The sequence below is a fragment of the Pristis pectinata genome, chromosome 3 (genome assembly GCF_009764475.1).
Source record: "Pristis pectinata isolate sPriPec2 chromosome 3, sPriPec2.1.pri, whole genome shotgun sequence".
In the NCBI taxonomy this organism is placed as follows: domain Eukaryota; kingdom Metazoa; phylum Chordata; class Chondrichthyes; order Rhinopristiformes; family Pristidae; genus Pristis; species Pristis pectinata.
Window position 1 is genome coordinate 69,792,236 of NC_067407.1, and position 15,693 is coordinate 69,807,928.

The 15,693-nt window shown below is 43.8% G+C and overlaps 1 protein-coding gene across 1 annotated transcript in view; it reads right to left on the bottom strand.

Moving 5' to 3' along the window:
* The window catches only part of tulp4a (TUB like protein 4a), a 178,179-nt gene that overhangs the window by 61,213 nt on the left and 101,273 nt on the right, over positions 1–15,693 (bottom strand). Inside the window, 2 exon segments of the mRNA XM_052011964.1 lie at positions 14,031–14,220; positions 14,222–14,266. Of these exon segments, the coding sequence (XP_051867924.1) occupies positions 14,031–14,220; positions 14,222–14,266 (235 nt within the window).

Below are 15,693 nucleotides of genomic sequence, written 5' to 3' on the forward strand. Positions count from 1 at the left end.
CACACACATACACACACACTCTCTATCTTAAAGGGACTTTCACTGAGTCCGTAACACCTCCCACCTAAAAAAAAATTTTTCCCAAGAAAAATTTAACCGCGCATACAGTTAGTAATATTAATGATTATCATGCTACACAACTACAGACTATCAGATTAGTACAGATACATGTTTCCCATTTAACATCGGGAAAGACAATCAGCAATCACATTATCTTTGCCTTTAATGTGAGTTATCATGAGATCAAACTCTTGCAAAATTAAACTCCAGTTTAATAGCCTTCTGTTCTTGTTTTTGACTCGGCTCAGAAACACCAATGGGTTATGATCTGTATATACAGTCAATGGTTTCTGAGCGGTGCAAACATATACACTGAAATGTTGCAAGGCTAAAACAAGCGACAGTAATTCTTTCTCTATGGTGGAATAATTCTTTTGATGCTCCTTAAATTTCTTTGAAAAGTAAGCTACAGGATGGTCAATATCATCAAGGTCACCCTTCTGCAACAACACAGCTCCTGCAGCTTCATCACTGGCATCTACTGCTAATGAAAATGGCTTTTCAAAGTCAGGTGTTTTGAGCACAGGATGGTAGCATAAAATGGCTTTCAGCTTCTCAAATGCTTCTTGACAAGAATCTGTCCAAACAAACTTTACTCCCTTCTTCAGAAGATTAGTTAGGGGAAGAGCAATATCAGCAAAATTTTTACAAAATTTTCGGTAATATCCAACCATTCCCAAAAATCTTCTAACAGTCCTCGTACCTGTGGGAATAGGGAACTCAGATATTGCTTGAACTTTTGCCTGAACAGGAGCTTGCTTGCCTTGACCTACAACATAACCAAGATGGCATGGCCAAATTCACTTTTAGCCAAGTTAACTGTAAGGTTAGCCTTGGAAAGTCTTTCAAACAACCTTTCTAACGCAGAGATGTGATCCTCCTATGTATCATTCCCAGTCACTAAGTCATCAATGTAGGCATCTGTATGTTTTAACCCATGAATCACTGAATTAATCATTCTTTGAAATGTTGCCAGAGCATTTTTCATTCCAAATGGCAAAACATTGTATTCATACAATCCAGAAGGGGTTACAAAGGCTGAAATCTCCCTTCCTCTATCTGTTAATGGAACACACCAGTACCCTTTTAATAGGTCAATCTTTGTAAGAAATTTTGCCTTTCCCACTCTATCTATGCAATCATCCACCCTAGGAATAGGGTAAGCATCTGACTTTGTTACAGCATTTACTTTCCTGTAATCTGTGCAAAATCTAACAGTTCCATCAGGTTTACGTACAATAACACAGGGCGAACTCCAATTTGAAGTTGAATGTCTAATAATATCATTTTCCAACATGTATTTTATTTCCTGATCAACAAGTTTACTTTTTTCCACATTCATTCGATATGGGTGTTGTTTGATTGGTTTTGCATCCCCAACATCAACATCATGGGTAATTATCGATGTTCTGTTTGGAACATCTGGGAACAGATTTTTAAATTTTAAAATTAATTCTCTCATCTGTTGTTTTTGTGAAACTTGTAAATGGTCCAACTTCGTTTCAAGGTTCTCCAGGATATTTTGGTTTTTTAGTTTCGATGGAACAATATTTGGTCTAAATTGGCCTTCCTCAACATCAACATCAGGCATTCTAGAAACAACCTTTACATCAGCCACCAAGGCCACAACTGAATCCCTCTCATAATAAGGTTTTAGCATGTTTACATGACAGAGTTGTGTTTTCTTGCGTCTATCTGGTGTTTTGATTATATATGTTAAATCAGTCACTCGAAATTCAATAACATAGGGTCCAGAAAAATGAGATTGCAAGGGATTATTTTGGCTAGGGAAAAATACCAACACCTTTTGCCCCACTGCAAATGTCCTAGGCCGAGCACGTCTATCAAAATATGTTTTCATTCTTATCTGGCTAGTTTTCAAATTCTCTCTCACTAGCTGGCAGACTCTCTCCAACCGAGTTTTAAATTTTTGGACATAGTCCAACAGACTCAAGTGCACTTCCTCATTAACCCATTGCTCTCTCAACAACTCCAAAGGTCCTCTCACCCTATGTCCAAATACAAGCTCAAACGGACTAAATCCTATTGACTCCTGGATTGATTCTCTAACGGCAAACAAAAGTAAATGAATACCTTCGTCCCAATCCTTTGTGTTTTCAAAGCAATAAGTCTTCAGCATATTTTTGAGAGTAGAATGAAATCTCTCCAGAGCTCCTTGAGATTCTGGGTGATATGCAGATGATACAATCTGCTTTGCTCCCAGCTCATAGACTATTTGTTGAAAAATTTTTGACATAAAATTACTACCTTGATCAGATTGAATTTCTTTTGGCAAACCAAACAAGGTAAAAAATTTTACAAGAGCCTTTGACTACCGTCTTGGCCTTAATATTTCTAAGGGGTATTGCCTCTGGAAATCTAGAAGTGGCAACACATGATGGTTAACAAATACTGATTTCCAGTCTTAGACTTTGGTAATGGGCCAACACAGTCCACAATCACCTTCGAAAAGGTTCACCAAAGCAGGAATTGCTTCAAAGGATCCACAGGGGGGTTTTTGATTTGGTTTACCCACCATCTGACATGTGTGACAGGTTCGACAAAACATCACCACATATTTTCTCAAACCAGCCAATAGAATTGTTTCAAGATCTTCCCTACAGTTTTATTCACACCAAAATGACCACCCAAAGGCATACTATGGGCCAGGTTTAAAATCTCATCCCTATAACTTTTGGAACAACAACCTGATGAATAACTTCCCATTCCTCATTAACAGGAACATGAGGAGGTCTCCATTTCCTCATTAACACTCCATTTCTGACATAATATCCCATTGGCACTTTTTCAATCTCCTCACATGAGAGTGCTTTTCTTTCAATTCTGTCAATTCAGGGTCCTTTGTCTGTTCCACCATAAAATCCTTCCTCGACAAAGACAAATCTTAAATTCAGGCTCACTATAAAGGATGTTGATCCTCCAGTGAAGACAGAAAAGTCTCAGATAAGGCATCATAATTTCTTCCTGTTTGGGACTGTCACAAGGAACCACATCAGACTGCAATCGGACTGTCTGTCTTGGCTAATTCTTTAGCTCTAGCTCGGAGTCACTGCACATGATGGGTAAACATCTGGATCATTCTCAGACTCATCAATTCTTGGTTTGGTCGTTAACCGTACCAACAGGAACAATTTCTCCATCTGCAAGGTCATTTCCCAATAACAAAGAAACTCCTTCCACTGGCAAACTAGGTCTTATCCCTATCTCGACTGGTCCTTCTACGAACTTTGACTTTAAAATCACCCTGTGTAAAAGGGACAGACATGGTGTCATCCTGTAACGCCTCGTACTAGATTTACCTTCACCAGTGTCACTTTCTTCATCCAAATTGAAACACTGTCCAGCAAGAGAGATTGGCTAAGCGCCCAGTAACTCTAAGAATTTCACTGGCACCTGGGGTGACTCATCATTCAGTGAAACAAAAACCCTCTGATACATAAGAACGGAATTCCTTTCTCACCTCCTTCCAACTTTTCCGCTTTTACCTCTTGCAAGGACTGATCTTTAACAGCATCTCCTAACCTTTTGATTTTTAATTGCCTGAAAGCAAGCATTGGGCACAGCTTCCTTCCTTTCTTCAAAAGGGCACAATTAGATATCACATGGCCAGGTTTCCTACAGTAATAACAAGTACGCTCAACAGGTTTCTCCAGCCCTGGCTTCTTTTCATCCTTTTCCTTTTTGATTACCTCCCAATTTAATCTCCGGTTTACCTGGATTGTCCTTGTAGCTCTTTTGAAAGGTTTTAGGTTGTCCTCATTTGGATTTCTGGGTTAAAGCATAATTATCTGCCAGCCTAGCAGTTTCGTGTAAAGTTTCCACTCCATGTTCATTTAAATATGTTGTTAATTCAGCTGGAACACATCTTTTAAAGTCTTCCACTAATATCAATTCTTTCAGTTTATCAAAATCCCCATCTACATTTTTAGCCATGTACCATCGTTCAAAACATATTCTCTATCCATTGGCAAATTCCATATGTCTGATCTGCAGATTTCCTCAAGTCTCTGAATTTTTTCTATAAGCCTCAGGGACCAATTCATAGGCCTTCAAATTAGCTTGTTTTACCTTGGTATAATCAGCTGCATCCTCAGCAGACAAAGCAGAATAAGCTTTTTGAGCTTTACCTTTAATCACACTCTGTACCATAAGAGCCCATCCTTTCCTTGGCCAGTTTGAACTCACAGAAACCTTTTCAAAATGTTGGAAATACTGATCAACCTGATCTTCCTCAAACGGAGGGACTAATCGAACCTTCCTTTTGGCTGAAAAACCATCATCAGAATCAGATTCCAAACTCTTTCGCTTCATTTGTAACTCATGCTGCCTCTGTTTCTCCTTCTCCTCACTATCCAGCTCCATCCTCTTCAATTCCATCTGCTTCACTGCTAGATCAGCTTCTATCTTCATCTGAGTTATCTTTTGTTCGGCCTCTAATTTCTTTTGCTCTCGTTCAGCTTCTAATTTATCTTGCTCTCGTTCAGCCTCTATCTTTGCCAGCTGCACCCGTGCCTCAGAAACTGCTATTTCACTGCCAGGAAACTGTTTTAACACTTCCTTCTCAAACACCTTCTTTTCCACATAATGGCCAGCTATCAGTCTCTGAATATCTGCCTTTCTCATAGACTGCTTTACTCCTGTAAGGTTTAGCTTTGTAGCAATCTTTATCATATCATCCTTTTTCACCACCTCCAATCCCTTTTGGGTTGGTGACTCCAAAAATGCCTTAATATCCATTGCTGCTGGTTTCCACACACACAAGCCAATTAAAAAGAATTTATCAGACCTCCCTTAAAAATCTTTGTATTGAATCCCGAACAAATCTCGTCAATCTGGGGAAAGATCCCAGACGACACGCGTTAATCTTTGGATTGAATCCCGGACAAATCTAGTTAACCTTGGGAACTATCCCGGACGAGCCCCCAATTTTGTCTCGAACCAGCAACAAAAGAAACACACTGAGCATGATTCAGTGTTAAAAACTATTTTATTAATCACTACTTATGATAATACGTAGAATAAAAGTAAAAATGTTAGTATGTTAGAATTCAAAAATGTTAAACCTCGAACGTTAACCCCAAAACTAAACTCTCCGTGTGTGTGTATGACAAAGTCCCAAACTCCAAGTTCCGGAATGGTTCTTAAAGTTCAGTCCCGCAAGCCATAAGGTGAAACATGAGCAAGGTTTTCTTCAACAACCACCGTTGTCTGAAGATAAGACGTAGACGTAGAGAAACATAGAGAGAGTAAATACGAAATCCAAATGTTCCACGATGGAACCCAAACGACACTCCAGCATTTACTCGGTAGTGACTTCCTCACCCGAAAAGCATCCGAATTGTGGTCGTCCACACACAAATACCTGTTTCCTTCTACAGGTCAGCAACAAATGAACTCCACCGATTACTTCCAACTTCCATACATGGGTTTCAGTGGCAAATACAGTTATTGTTTCTCATCCATCGATAGAGAAAACAAGCAGGCTGGTGTCTCTCTCCCTTCTCTCTCTCTCCTTTCTTCTTCTTCTGACTTCTTCAACAACGTCATTACGTCCTTTATCTTCTATTGACGTAAGCACGCCCCCCCCCACACACACACACACACTCTCTATCTTAAAGGGACTTTCACTGAGTCTGTAACACCAACAAACTCTTGAACCTGTCCAATGTATCTGCTTCCACCACCACCCCAGGCAGTGCATTCTATGCACCAAACACTCTCTGGGTGAAAAACCTCCCCCGACATCTCCCCTGAACCTCCCACCCATAACCTTAAAGCCATGCCCCCTTGTCTTGAGCATTGGTGCCCTGGGAAGGAGGCGCTGACTGTCTACTCTATCTATTCCTCTCAATATTTTATATACCTCTATCATGTCTCCTCTCATCCTCCTCCTTTCCAGTGAATAAAGCCCTAGCACCTTAAGCCTCTCCTCATATTCCATACGCTCTAATCCAGGCAGCATCCTGGTAAATCTCCTATGCACCCTCTCCAACGCCTCCACATCCTTCCTATAATGCGGCGACCAGAACTGAACACAGTACTCTAAGTGTGGTCTAACTAGAGTTTTGTAAAGCTGCATCATCACTTCGCGGCTCTTAAACTCAATCCCACAATTTATGAAAGCTAACATCCCACAGGCCTTCTTAACTGCTCTATCCACCTGTGAGGCAACTTTCAGTGAACTGTGAATATGAACCCCCAAATCCCTCTGCTCCTCTACACTGCCAAGTACCTTGCCATTTACCCTGTACTCTGCCCTGGAGTTTGTCCTTCCAAAGTGTACCACCTCACACTTCTCCGGATTGAACTCCATCTGCCACTTGTCAGCCCAGCTCTGCATCCAATCAATATCCCTCTGTAAGCTCCGACAGCCCTCCACACTATCCACAACACCGCCGATCTTAGTGTCGTCCGCAAACTTACTAACCCAGCCTTCCACCCCCTCATCTAAGTCATCTATAAATATCACAAAAAGTAGAGGTCCCAGAACCGATCCCTGCGGGACACCACTAGTCACTGCCCTCCAGTCTGAGGGCACTCCCTCCACTACAATCTTCTGCTTTCTACAGGCAAGCCAATTCCTAATCCACACAGCCAAGCTTCCCTGGATCCCTTGGCCTCTGACCTTCTGAAGAAGCCTACCATGAGGAACCTTATCAAACGCCTTACTAAAATCCATATAGACCATATCCACTGCACTACCCTCATCAACCTTCCTCGTCACCTCCTCAAAGAACTTTATCAGGCTTGTGAGGCAAGATCTTCCCTTCACAAAGCCATGCTGGCTGTCCCTAATCAGTCCATGATTCTCTAGGTGTTCATAGATCCTATCTCTTAGGATCCTCTCCAACCAGTCTATGAATAACATCTGCAATGTTATAAAGAGGCATAATATACGTAAGCTTGAGCTTCTATATGGACATTTGTAGCCTTCTGAAATTCAACAACCTAAGGTAACTCACCTTCTACGTTTGTATCAGAACTGGCCATTTCTGCTGCAAGTCATCCATCTGTAATATTAACTCAGTTTTCTCCCTATACTAACATAGTCTGATCTGCTGGGTATTTCCTATAGCTCTGCATTTCAATTTTTCGATGTTCCTTTGCTTGCAATCTATCCCTCTAACTGTCCTCATTAACTATTGACTGGCTTCATCAACAGTTTATCATCAAGGAAACCCTACCCTAACCTTACTGGAGATATTCCTTTTGTCCTCCTCCACCTCTCTGCAACATACAACTAACTTGTTTTCTCTCTCTAGCAATTCTGACAATTGATCTTCAGCTTGAATCATTAACTGTGTTTCTTTTCACAGATGCTGTTTGACCTGCTGAGTATTTTCGGCATTTTCTGTTTTTACTTCAATTTCCAGCATTGCAGTTTTCTGATTTTGAGAAATCTCTTGGTCTCTATTTTGAATATACCTGATGACTGAGCCTCCACAGTGGAGAAAAAAATGTTCACCACACTCTTAGTGAAAAATATTCTCATCTTGGTCCTAAATGGCTTAGACCTTTTCAAAACTATTTTAGATTCTGCAGCCAAGGGAAACATTCTCCATGCCTCCAGCCCATCATGTAATTTTGTAAGTTTCAATGAGATTTCCTCTCAAACTTGGGAATAGAGACCTATTCTACTGAACCTCTCTTCATATGGCAACCATGTGGTCCCAGGTCTGCCACAGAGGGGAGGGGAGTCAGGATGAGGCCCCCACAGGGGAAAGTGCCCATGGTCCCTCTGAGACTACGGAGACCTGGGATTTCTCAGCCAAGGAGCTGACCCAGCTGGCAGATCGGTACCACCAGCGGTCTGGCGAGCACCTGGCCGCATGGCTGCTCTGACTGTGGGATCAGAGAGCCCCCAACGTGAGCCTCTCTAACCAGGAAGCGAGCACCTTGGGGAGCCTGTCCGACCAGCAGAGTGTTAACAATGCCCTACAGGCACCACAGGAAGGGATCGGGGACGGCACTACCCTGTGGGATTGGGTAGTGACCACTGTGAGGGTCCAGTACCCTACCCTACTCGAGTGGGATTTATACGGGCAACTGCAATGGAGTAAGGCCAGTGAGGGCACCAGGGTCATTAGGGAGTGGGCGCTGGTGACCAGAATTTACAAGGGAGCCCGCGATCGGAACTCTTTAGAAAATACCAGGGTGACCAGCGCACTAATGGGATACCTGGTCACTATCGCGCACCCTGATTTGAGGCCAGTGGTCCTGCCCCTCATTGGACCGGCTAATGGGAAGACCGTGCGGTACACCATCACCCTCCTGGAAGGGCTAGAGTAGTTACTGCAGAGGGTGCCCACCCAGGTCCGTAGGGCAAAGATGACGGCTGGAGACACAACCCCTCATTTTACGTGCAAACGGCTATTCTTGGACCTGCTGCATGCAGGGGTGGACTGCGCCAGCATAGATGGGATCCCAACCTCTGCCATTTACGCACTCTGAAAAGAGCATTGCGGGGGGGGGGGGGGGACATCTGGCCAGGGGAAAACCCACAACCACCCTGGGATTCAAGCCCGACACAGGGGGGCGTCCCCAACCTCCAGACCACGCAGGCTGCCCCCGCCGACACTGCCTCTGCCCCTCCCCCACTCGAAACAGTCTCTCCTGCCCTCAAGGCTCAGCTCCGGGACCTGCTGAGACAGGAAATGGCCCATCTCCGCCAGCAGGAACCTTCACCCACGGGGCAGCAGGCCCCCACCCCCCTCCCACAAGACGAAGGCCAGCGGTCCCAGTGCATTTGTTCCATCATCCTCTCCTGCCCGGGAGACCTGAGGCCACATATACCTGTCGCTGTACATTGGGCAAGGGGGAACATACAGAGGTGGATGGCACTCATTGACACGGGTGCCCAACACACCATCGTCCCGGGCGACCCCACTAGGTGGAAAGGGACACAGATGCAAATAGAGGGGTTGGAGGGTTCCCTTTTACCTGCGAGGGAAGTCATGATCCACATGCCCATCGGGAACCAACCTCCTCGACACGTACAGTGTTGATAGCAGACCTCGCCTGAGTGCATCCTAGGATCAACGTCTTAAGGGACAGTCCCTTCATACTGAACCAGGGCAAGTTTACGTTCGGGGTCACGCTGGCTACAGTCGTGGTTGGGGGCATCCAAATGGGAACCAGTTCTTGTTCCCCCTCCCTCCAAGTCGTCTGTAGCCCACAGTACAGAGTGCCAGGGGACACAGATATCACTGAGGCCGTCCAAAGCCCACTGCGGAGGGCATCATTAGACTGCAGCCTCTCTCCCTTCAACATTCCCGTCTGGCCAATCCGCAAAAAGAATGGGACGTGGTGCATGACGGTGGACTACAGACACCTTAACAAGGTCTGCCCCCCACCCGCCTCCCCCACAGCCCCTCGCTGCACCATCGCCAACACAGTCACTCTGGTGGAGGAAATTGCGGGGGTGCAGCCGGACAGGCCTTGGCATGCAGCAGTGGATTAGATATTCATAGCCCCACTATGCTGCCACGGCTTATCTCCCATGAAGAAGTCACATTCTTAGGGGGACCCAAAACAACAGGCTGCTTTTGAACCAGCAAAGTGAGCTGTTTGAACAAGCACTGCCACTTGCTCCTCGCCAGGGAGGTGTCCCTTTTGAATTGCTGGGTCTCGGCCAGTGAGACGGTCCGCCAAAAGGAGCCTCTGGCAGAAGATCCAAGGGCGCAGTCATTTATGGAGTCGCCAGCACCACCAATATATCAGACTGCTGGATCTGCGTCCGGAACCCCATCCCACGCTGATGAAGCTCTACCACTTACACCAATCTCGCTGGAATGACTTCAAATGAACTGTTTACATAAACTTTTTGCTCCTGTGGGGTTTGGGATATCAGTTTGGGGGGGGCTGAATGGCAGGGCCCCACCACATCCATAGAACATTCTTCCAGCAATCCCCAATGGGGTGGGTGTTTCAGGACCTGGTCTTTCCCTCCCTCCAATTTGACATCCACTTGAGTCCCAACTCTCAGGGTCATTCCACAGCCACTCAGCAAGTCTAAGCAGGCTGGTGCAGGCTCCCGAATGAGCACGGTTCCACCCTTTCAGTTGGCCGACAGCGACTGCAAGCAAAACTGGTATCCGGGTGCCTCAGTGACCACTTCTGATTGGTGCCACTAAGCTGGGGCTCCCTGGACTTTGAACGAGACCCACTGGATTTGCGGCTACCATGCCTACCCGTGGCTCCCCACGAGCTGGCACAGCTGCTGCTTTCCAGTATTTGCGGTGCCGTATATCCACGCCCTAGATGAACCTTGGGGAGCACCCAGCATACAGTGACCATCGGGACAAAGAGGGCCATCATGGAGGTGGATAGGGTTCTGGATGATAGCCTTTCCCACGTATGGCATGGCCCAATTGTCCCATGGGGTCAGCTTGAGATGCTGGCCAACAAACGGCAGTGGCACTGCAAGCATACCGGAGACGCCCTGACACAGACAGCAGCTGAGCTGACAACGGTCAGGATGGTCGCCCTGCAGAATCGAATGGCCCTGGATTACCTACTCGCTCAGGATGGTGGTACCTGTGCAGTGATTGGTAAGGAGTGCTGCACCTTTATCCCTGATGAGTCCAGCAACATCACTCACTTGGCTGCTCACATTCGGGACTCAGTGGTCAAAATTCAAAAAGCAAGGGACCAGCTCCTCCAGCACAATACCTCATGGGGAAACTGGTGGCCTGTTTGGGTCCCTGGGGGGATGGTGGGCAAATGTCATCCACTGGGCAAACTGCTCTCATTCTCATCACTATCTGTATATCATGCTGTGCTTGCCAGGTTATTAAAAGCACGTCTGCCCCTTCACTAGTACGGTATACTGACATATAGTTTTAGGCTTAGAAATGGTTATTTCGATGTAATGATTGGCGAGCGGTGTGACTTCCAAGGGGCAGATTGTATTGTGGAGGTCATGGCTGTCACGTGACAACACTGCCGCTACTTGGTTGGAAGACACACCACTGTCAATCAAGGTTTGGCTCCACCCCACCCATCTGGGCACACTTGACCATTGGTCCCTTTAAGCACCTTTTGTACCTGGCCTCGAGCCATTGGGCTGTTTGAACTACCTGGGCTGGACCCCCAGCCCTATAAAGAGTGCCACATGTGCTAGGTTCTCTCTCTTTTGTCTCCGAGGGATGCCCTGTTGGTAAGCTGTGTATTGTTTAAGAGAAATTAGTTAAGGACCTCTGGGAACATAGAGCCATGCCTGCAGTGAGTCAAGGGGGTGGCAGGTAGCATATTGCTTTTCCTTGATTGTTTGCACCCAGTTCGTTTTGTGTGTGTGTGTGTGTGTGTGTGTGTGTGTGTGTATTTTACCCTTGTTGCGATTTTCCCATGCTCGCTATCACTGGTGTGTGTGTGGATGTGTTGTTCCCGTTACCCTTTCCCTGCGTTTACCTTTGTAAATAAATTACTTAATTCTGAGGCTGTGTTCAGAGTCCTTTACTTTTGAGACCTCAAACTTGTCTCACAAACACCATGGTACAGCGGATACAACTCTAGAGGTATTGCCTTTCAACCTTCCAAACTTCCCAAGTTCCCTTTGCAGGATGACACCTTTTTCACCTGTGTTGCTCATATCAATATGGACTACAACCTCTGGCTACTCACCCTTCGTTTCATAATATTCTGTACCCTGAAACATCCTTGACCCTAACTGTGGGAGACAATACACTATCCTGGAGTCTTCCTCATAGCCACAGAAACACCTGCCTTTCCCCCATCACTACTGTTCATCTAGGCTTCATCCCTCCCTGCTGTACAACGGAGCAAGTCATGGTACTATTGATCTGGTTGCTGCTGTTTTCTTCTGAAAGGCCAACCCCCTCAACAAATTACGAAGTAGTATGCATGTTAGAGAGGAGCGTAACTACAGGGCACCCCCACACTGCCTGCTCGCCCTTCCTGGCAGTCACCCATCTACTCTTCGGTTGAATCTGTGGTGTGACCACCTTACTGAAGCTCCTATCTATGATGCTTTCTGCTTCCTGTATGTTCCTCAGCGAGTCCAACTGCAGCTCCAACTGATCTGAAAGGAGCTGCAGCCACATTGTAGTAAGACATCTTTCCTCCTGTACTCAAATCCACTCTTAATAAAGATCAACAAACCATTTGCCTTTCAAATTACTTGCTGCGCCTAAATACTGGTTTTCAGTGACTAATATACAAGCCCACCTTTGAACATTGACACCATCCAATCTCTCGCCATTTAAAAAATACTCTGCTTTCCTGTTTAATGCCAAGTAGATAACTTTAAAATGTTCTACTTTATATTGCATGTCATTTTCTTGCCCACTCACTCAGCTTCTTCTTCCCATTGAAGTCTCTTTATATCTTCCTCCTTACTTACAATCCCAACTAGTTTTGCATCATGAACAAACTTGGAAATATTTAGTCCCCTTGTTAACAGCTGGGGCCCAAGCACCGATTCCTGCAGTATCCCACTAATCACAGCCAGCCAACCTACAGTAACAAAGATCAGTTTAATTCCTATTCATTACTTTCCGAATGATAACCAATTCTCACCTGGTTATATTACCCCCCGCCCCACCCCCTCTGTTCTGTGGGTTCTAACCATATTGATCAACCTGTGTGGGACCTCATTGACAGTATTCTGAAAATCCAAATGCATCACATCCACTGGTTTCCCCTTAATACCAGGAGGGTAACAAAATGAATTCTGATGAAAAGCCTGAAATGTCAACTCTGTTTCTCCCTCCACGGATGCTCTCTGGTCGGCTGAGTGCTTCCAGCATTTTCTGTTTTATTTCAGCCGGTCGTTTTTGAAACAAAATACCCTAGCTATTTAGCAGGACACTATTGTCACTAATTTAAAAGGTAAAATTGCAGATTCTGGAAATCTGAAATGAAACTGAAAATGCTGGAGATACTCAGCATATCAGACAGATACTGTGCAGGGGGAAATAGAAGTAATATTTCAGGCCAATAACCCTCCAACAGTACTCATCGTCACTATTGCTTTGTGGCAGGGCCAGTACTGATCACCAGTCCCTTACAGCACTTTCTTAAACTGCAATCCTTGTGACAGTAGAACTCTGTTGTTCAGGAGTTCCATGATTTTGACCCAATGATGATGAAGGGATAGCAAAAGCTGCTATTCTTCCAATTTTATGGGTAAAAAACATAGTGCACTATGTGAGCGCTTCTATCACAGGGAGGCTAAACAGATTGGAGAACCTCCATTTAGTCTGCAATTGTGACCATGAACATCTGGTCAGTTGTGATTTTACATGTCGGTGTGGGTTCATTACCGTCTTTGGCCTCCCCCATTGCTTCAAAGCTCAGGGGCAAGTTTGGTGAATAGCACCAGATTTTTCAGACCAGACAAAGTTTGAGTTCAGTTATTTCATATTTTTTTCCATTCATACATAGGACACAAATATCACATGCAAGATCGGTATTTATTCCCCAGTAATGAATGGCGCATTAGGTGAATTTATATGTGTGTTAGGAGTAAATCATATTTTTCTAGATCCTCTTTACTTATCCTATTACTATCCCCTTTGGCTTTGTTTTGTTATTGCTTGGCACATTGACTTTTCCCTTATCCTGTACCTTCCTTTTTGTGTTTTCCTCCACTCACTCCTTTCCTGGTACCAACACTGGCTTAAATTCTGTAATGTTGCTAGCTTTCTTTAGCTCTAGTGATAGATTATCAACTTGAAATGTTAACCCTCTCTGCAGATGATGCTGAGCCTGCTGAGTATTTCCAGCATTTGTTTTTATTCTAGGATTTCCAGTAATTTGCAATAGTATTTCAGATAGTAAAAAGAAACAAAGCCTCTGATTGCTAACCAATGCCCTGAAATATTTAGAAATGTTAGTCTTTCTCAAAGGCTTTCAAAATTAACAAACACGTATGAAATTATTCAATTTTAAATTCTGTGCTTCAAATTTAAATCAATAGCTGTTCATACCTGTTTTACCATCCGTTTTAGGGTCCATAATGACAAATTCTGGTCGAAGTTTACTTATTCTCCTTCCTTTTAAAATTGGCACTAGTCCACCCAGGTATTCCAGATACAGGGTGTAGCATGGCCCACCTACTTCTGGGTCATCTTCTGTACGCTTCATAGTGCAGTGCAGTCTTTCATTCCCTGCTGTTGGGGTAACTTACAAAATCCCGCATATTATTTGGATCTGGGATGGGAGGCTAAATAAGATAGCAATAATTAGTTTAAAAAAAAAACAACTTAGTTCATAAGCATTATATTTCTGTAACGGTAATAAGCTTCTCATGCAAGAAAGTTAAAAATTCATCACAACTATTTCTTATTTGGTGAGACTCTCAATATTTTTAAAAATTTATTCACAGGATGAAATACCAGGATTTATTGACCATTCCAATTTCTTCTGAACTGAGCAAACATTTAAGAGTAAACCAAGTCAGGCCTGTTGTGTGCCAGTAGGTTGCCTTCCTGATGGATATTCGTAAATCATGAGGTTTTTTTTTAAAATGACAATCCAGTAACTTACTGTTACTAAGATTAGCATTTTTAAACTCCAGGTTTATTCGAACCCTATGCTCCCCAAAATGAAAACACTGCTCTCTTTAAAGCTCTCTTTAAACTGTTCCAGCACAAATCCAAATCTTGAAAAATGATCACTAACACACTTGTTTTGAATTTCCATAGTACCCTTCTCATGTCCACAAGACTCCAAATTGATTATCGTTACCAAACCATTGACAGATTTCACTGTGATATCTTACATGCCATGAAGTCAGTCAAGATTTCCAAAATGCTATCGCACAAGACCCCTGAAGTGGAAGACAGACTTTTATCTGATCATACTGGCTACTCAAGCACAGGTTTTAGAAGTGAAAGATCAATTTGGCTAGTCACTTCAATACCTTCCCCAATATTTTCCTGTCAGTCTCTGCCAGAGGAAAAAAAAAGCTATTTCATAACAATCATTCTAAATAGAATAGGATAACACTTCTCCTTGCATTTGTTGATTCCCAATTAGATACATGACTTGTCTTAAATTAGATGCTATTTGGCAGGTAGTACTTGACCGTAGACCCAGCTCCACCAGTACTGTGAAACATGGTGGTACTATATGGTCAAACTGCATATGTGGCTCCATGTGAAGAAAACTGTTTGGAAAGTTGTCATTGTGGGGTCAGGCCTTGCTGTTGAATCTGCTACAGCCTTGATTTGTTTAAATTTGGCAAAATTTGCAATATTAAATATAGATAATATTCACAGATATAAAACTAGTATACCTAACAAAAATCAATAAACTGTTAAAGTATTCAATGTAATAAGTTAAGGTGGGTAGAATAAAAATGCAAAATTCCAGATTCAGCAATGCTTCATTTACATGCAGTGAACAGCCCATTACTAAAAGTGATCCCAGTATGACTGACCTTGTAAATAATGATCATTAGATAAGAAAACCTGTGCACCTAAAATCTTTTGCCTGTTTTGCTTTTGGAAAATGTTGACTAGATGCAGGAATTAGGTTCAAATGAGCACAGATTCTCAAATGAATTGGGGAAAAAAACCTTCCAAATCTACAACATTTGGTGGTTTTACTAAATCAGACAATGATTTTCTCTTAATTCCATTCAATGAT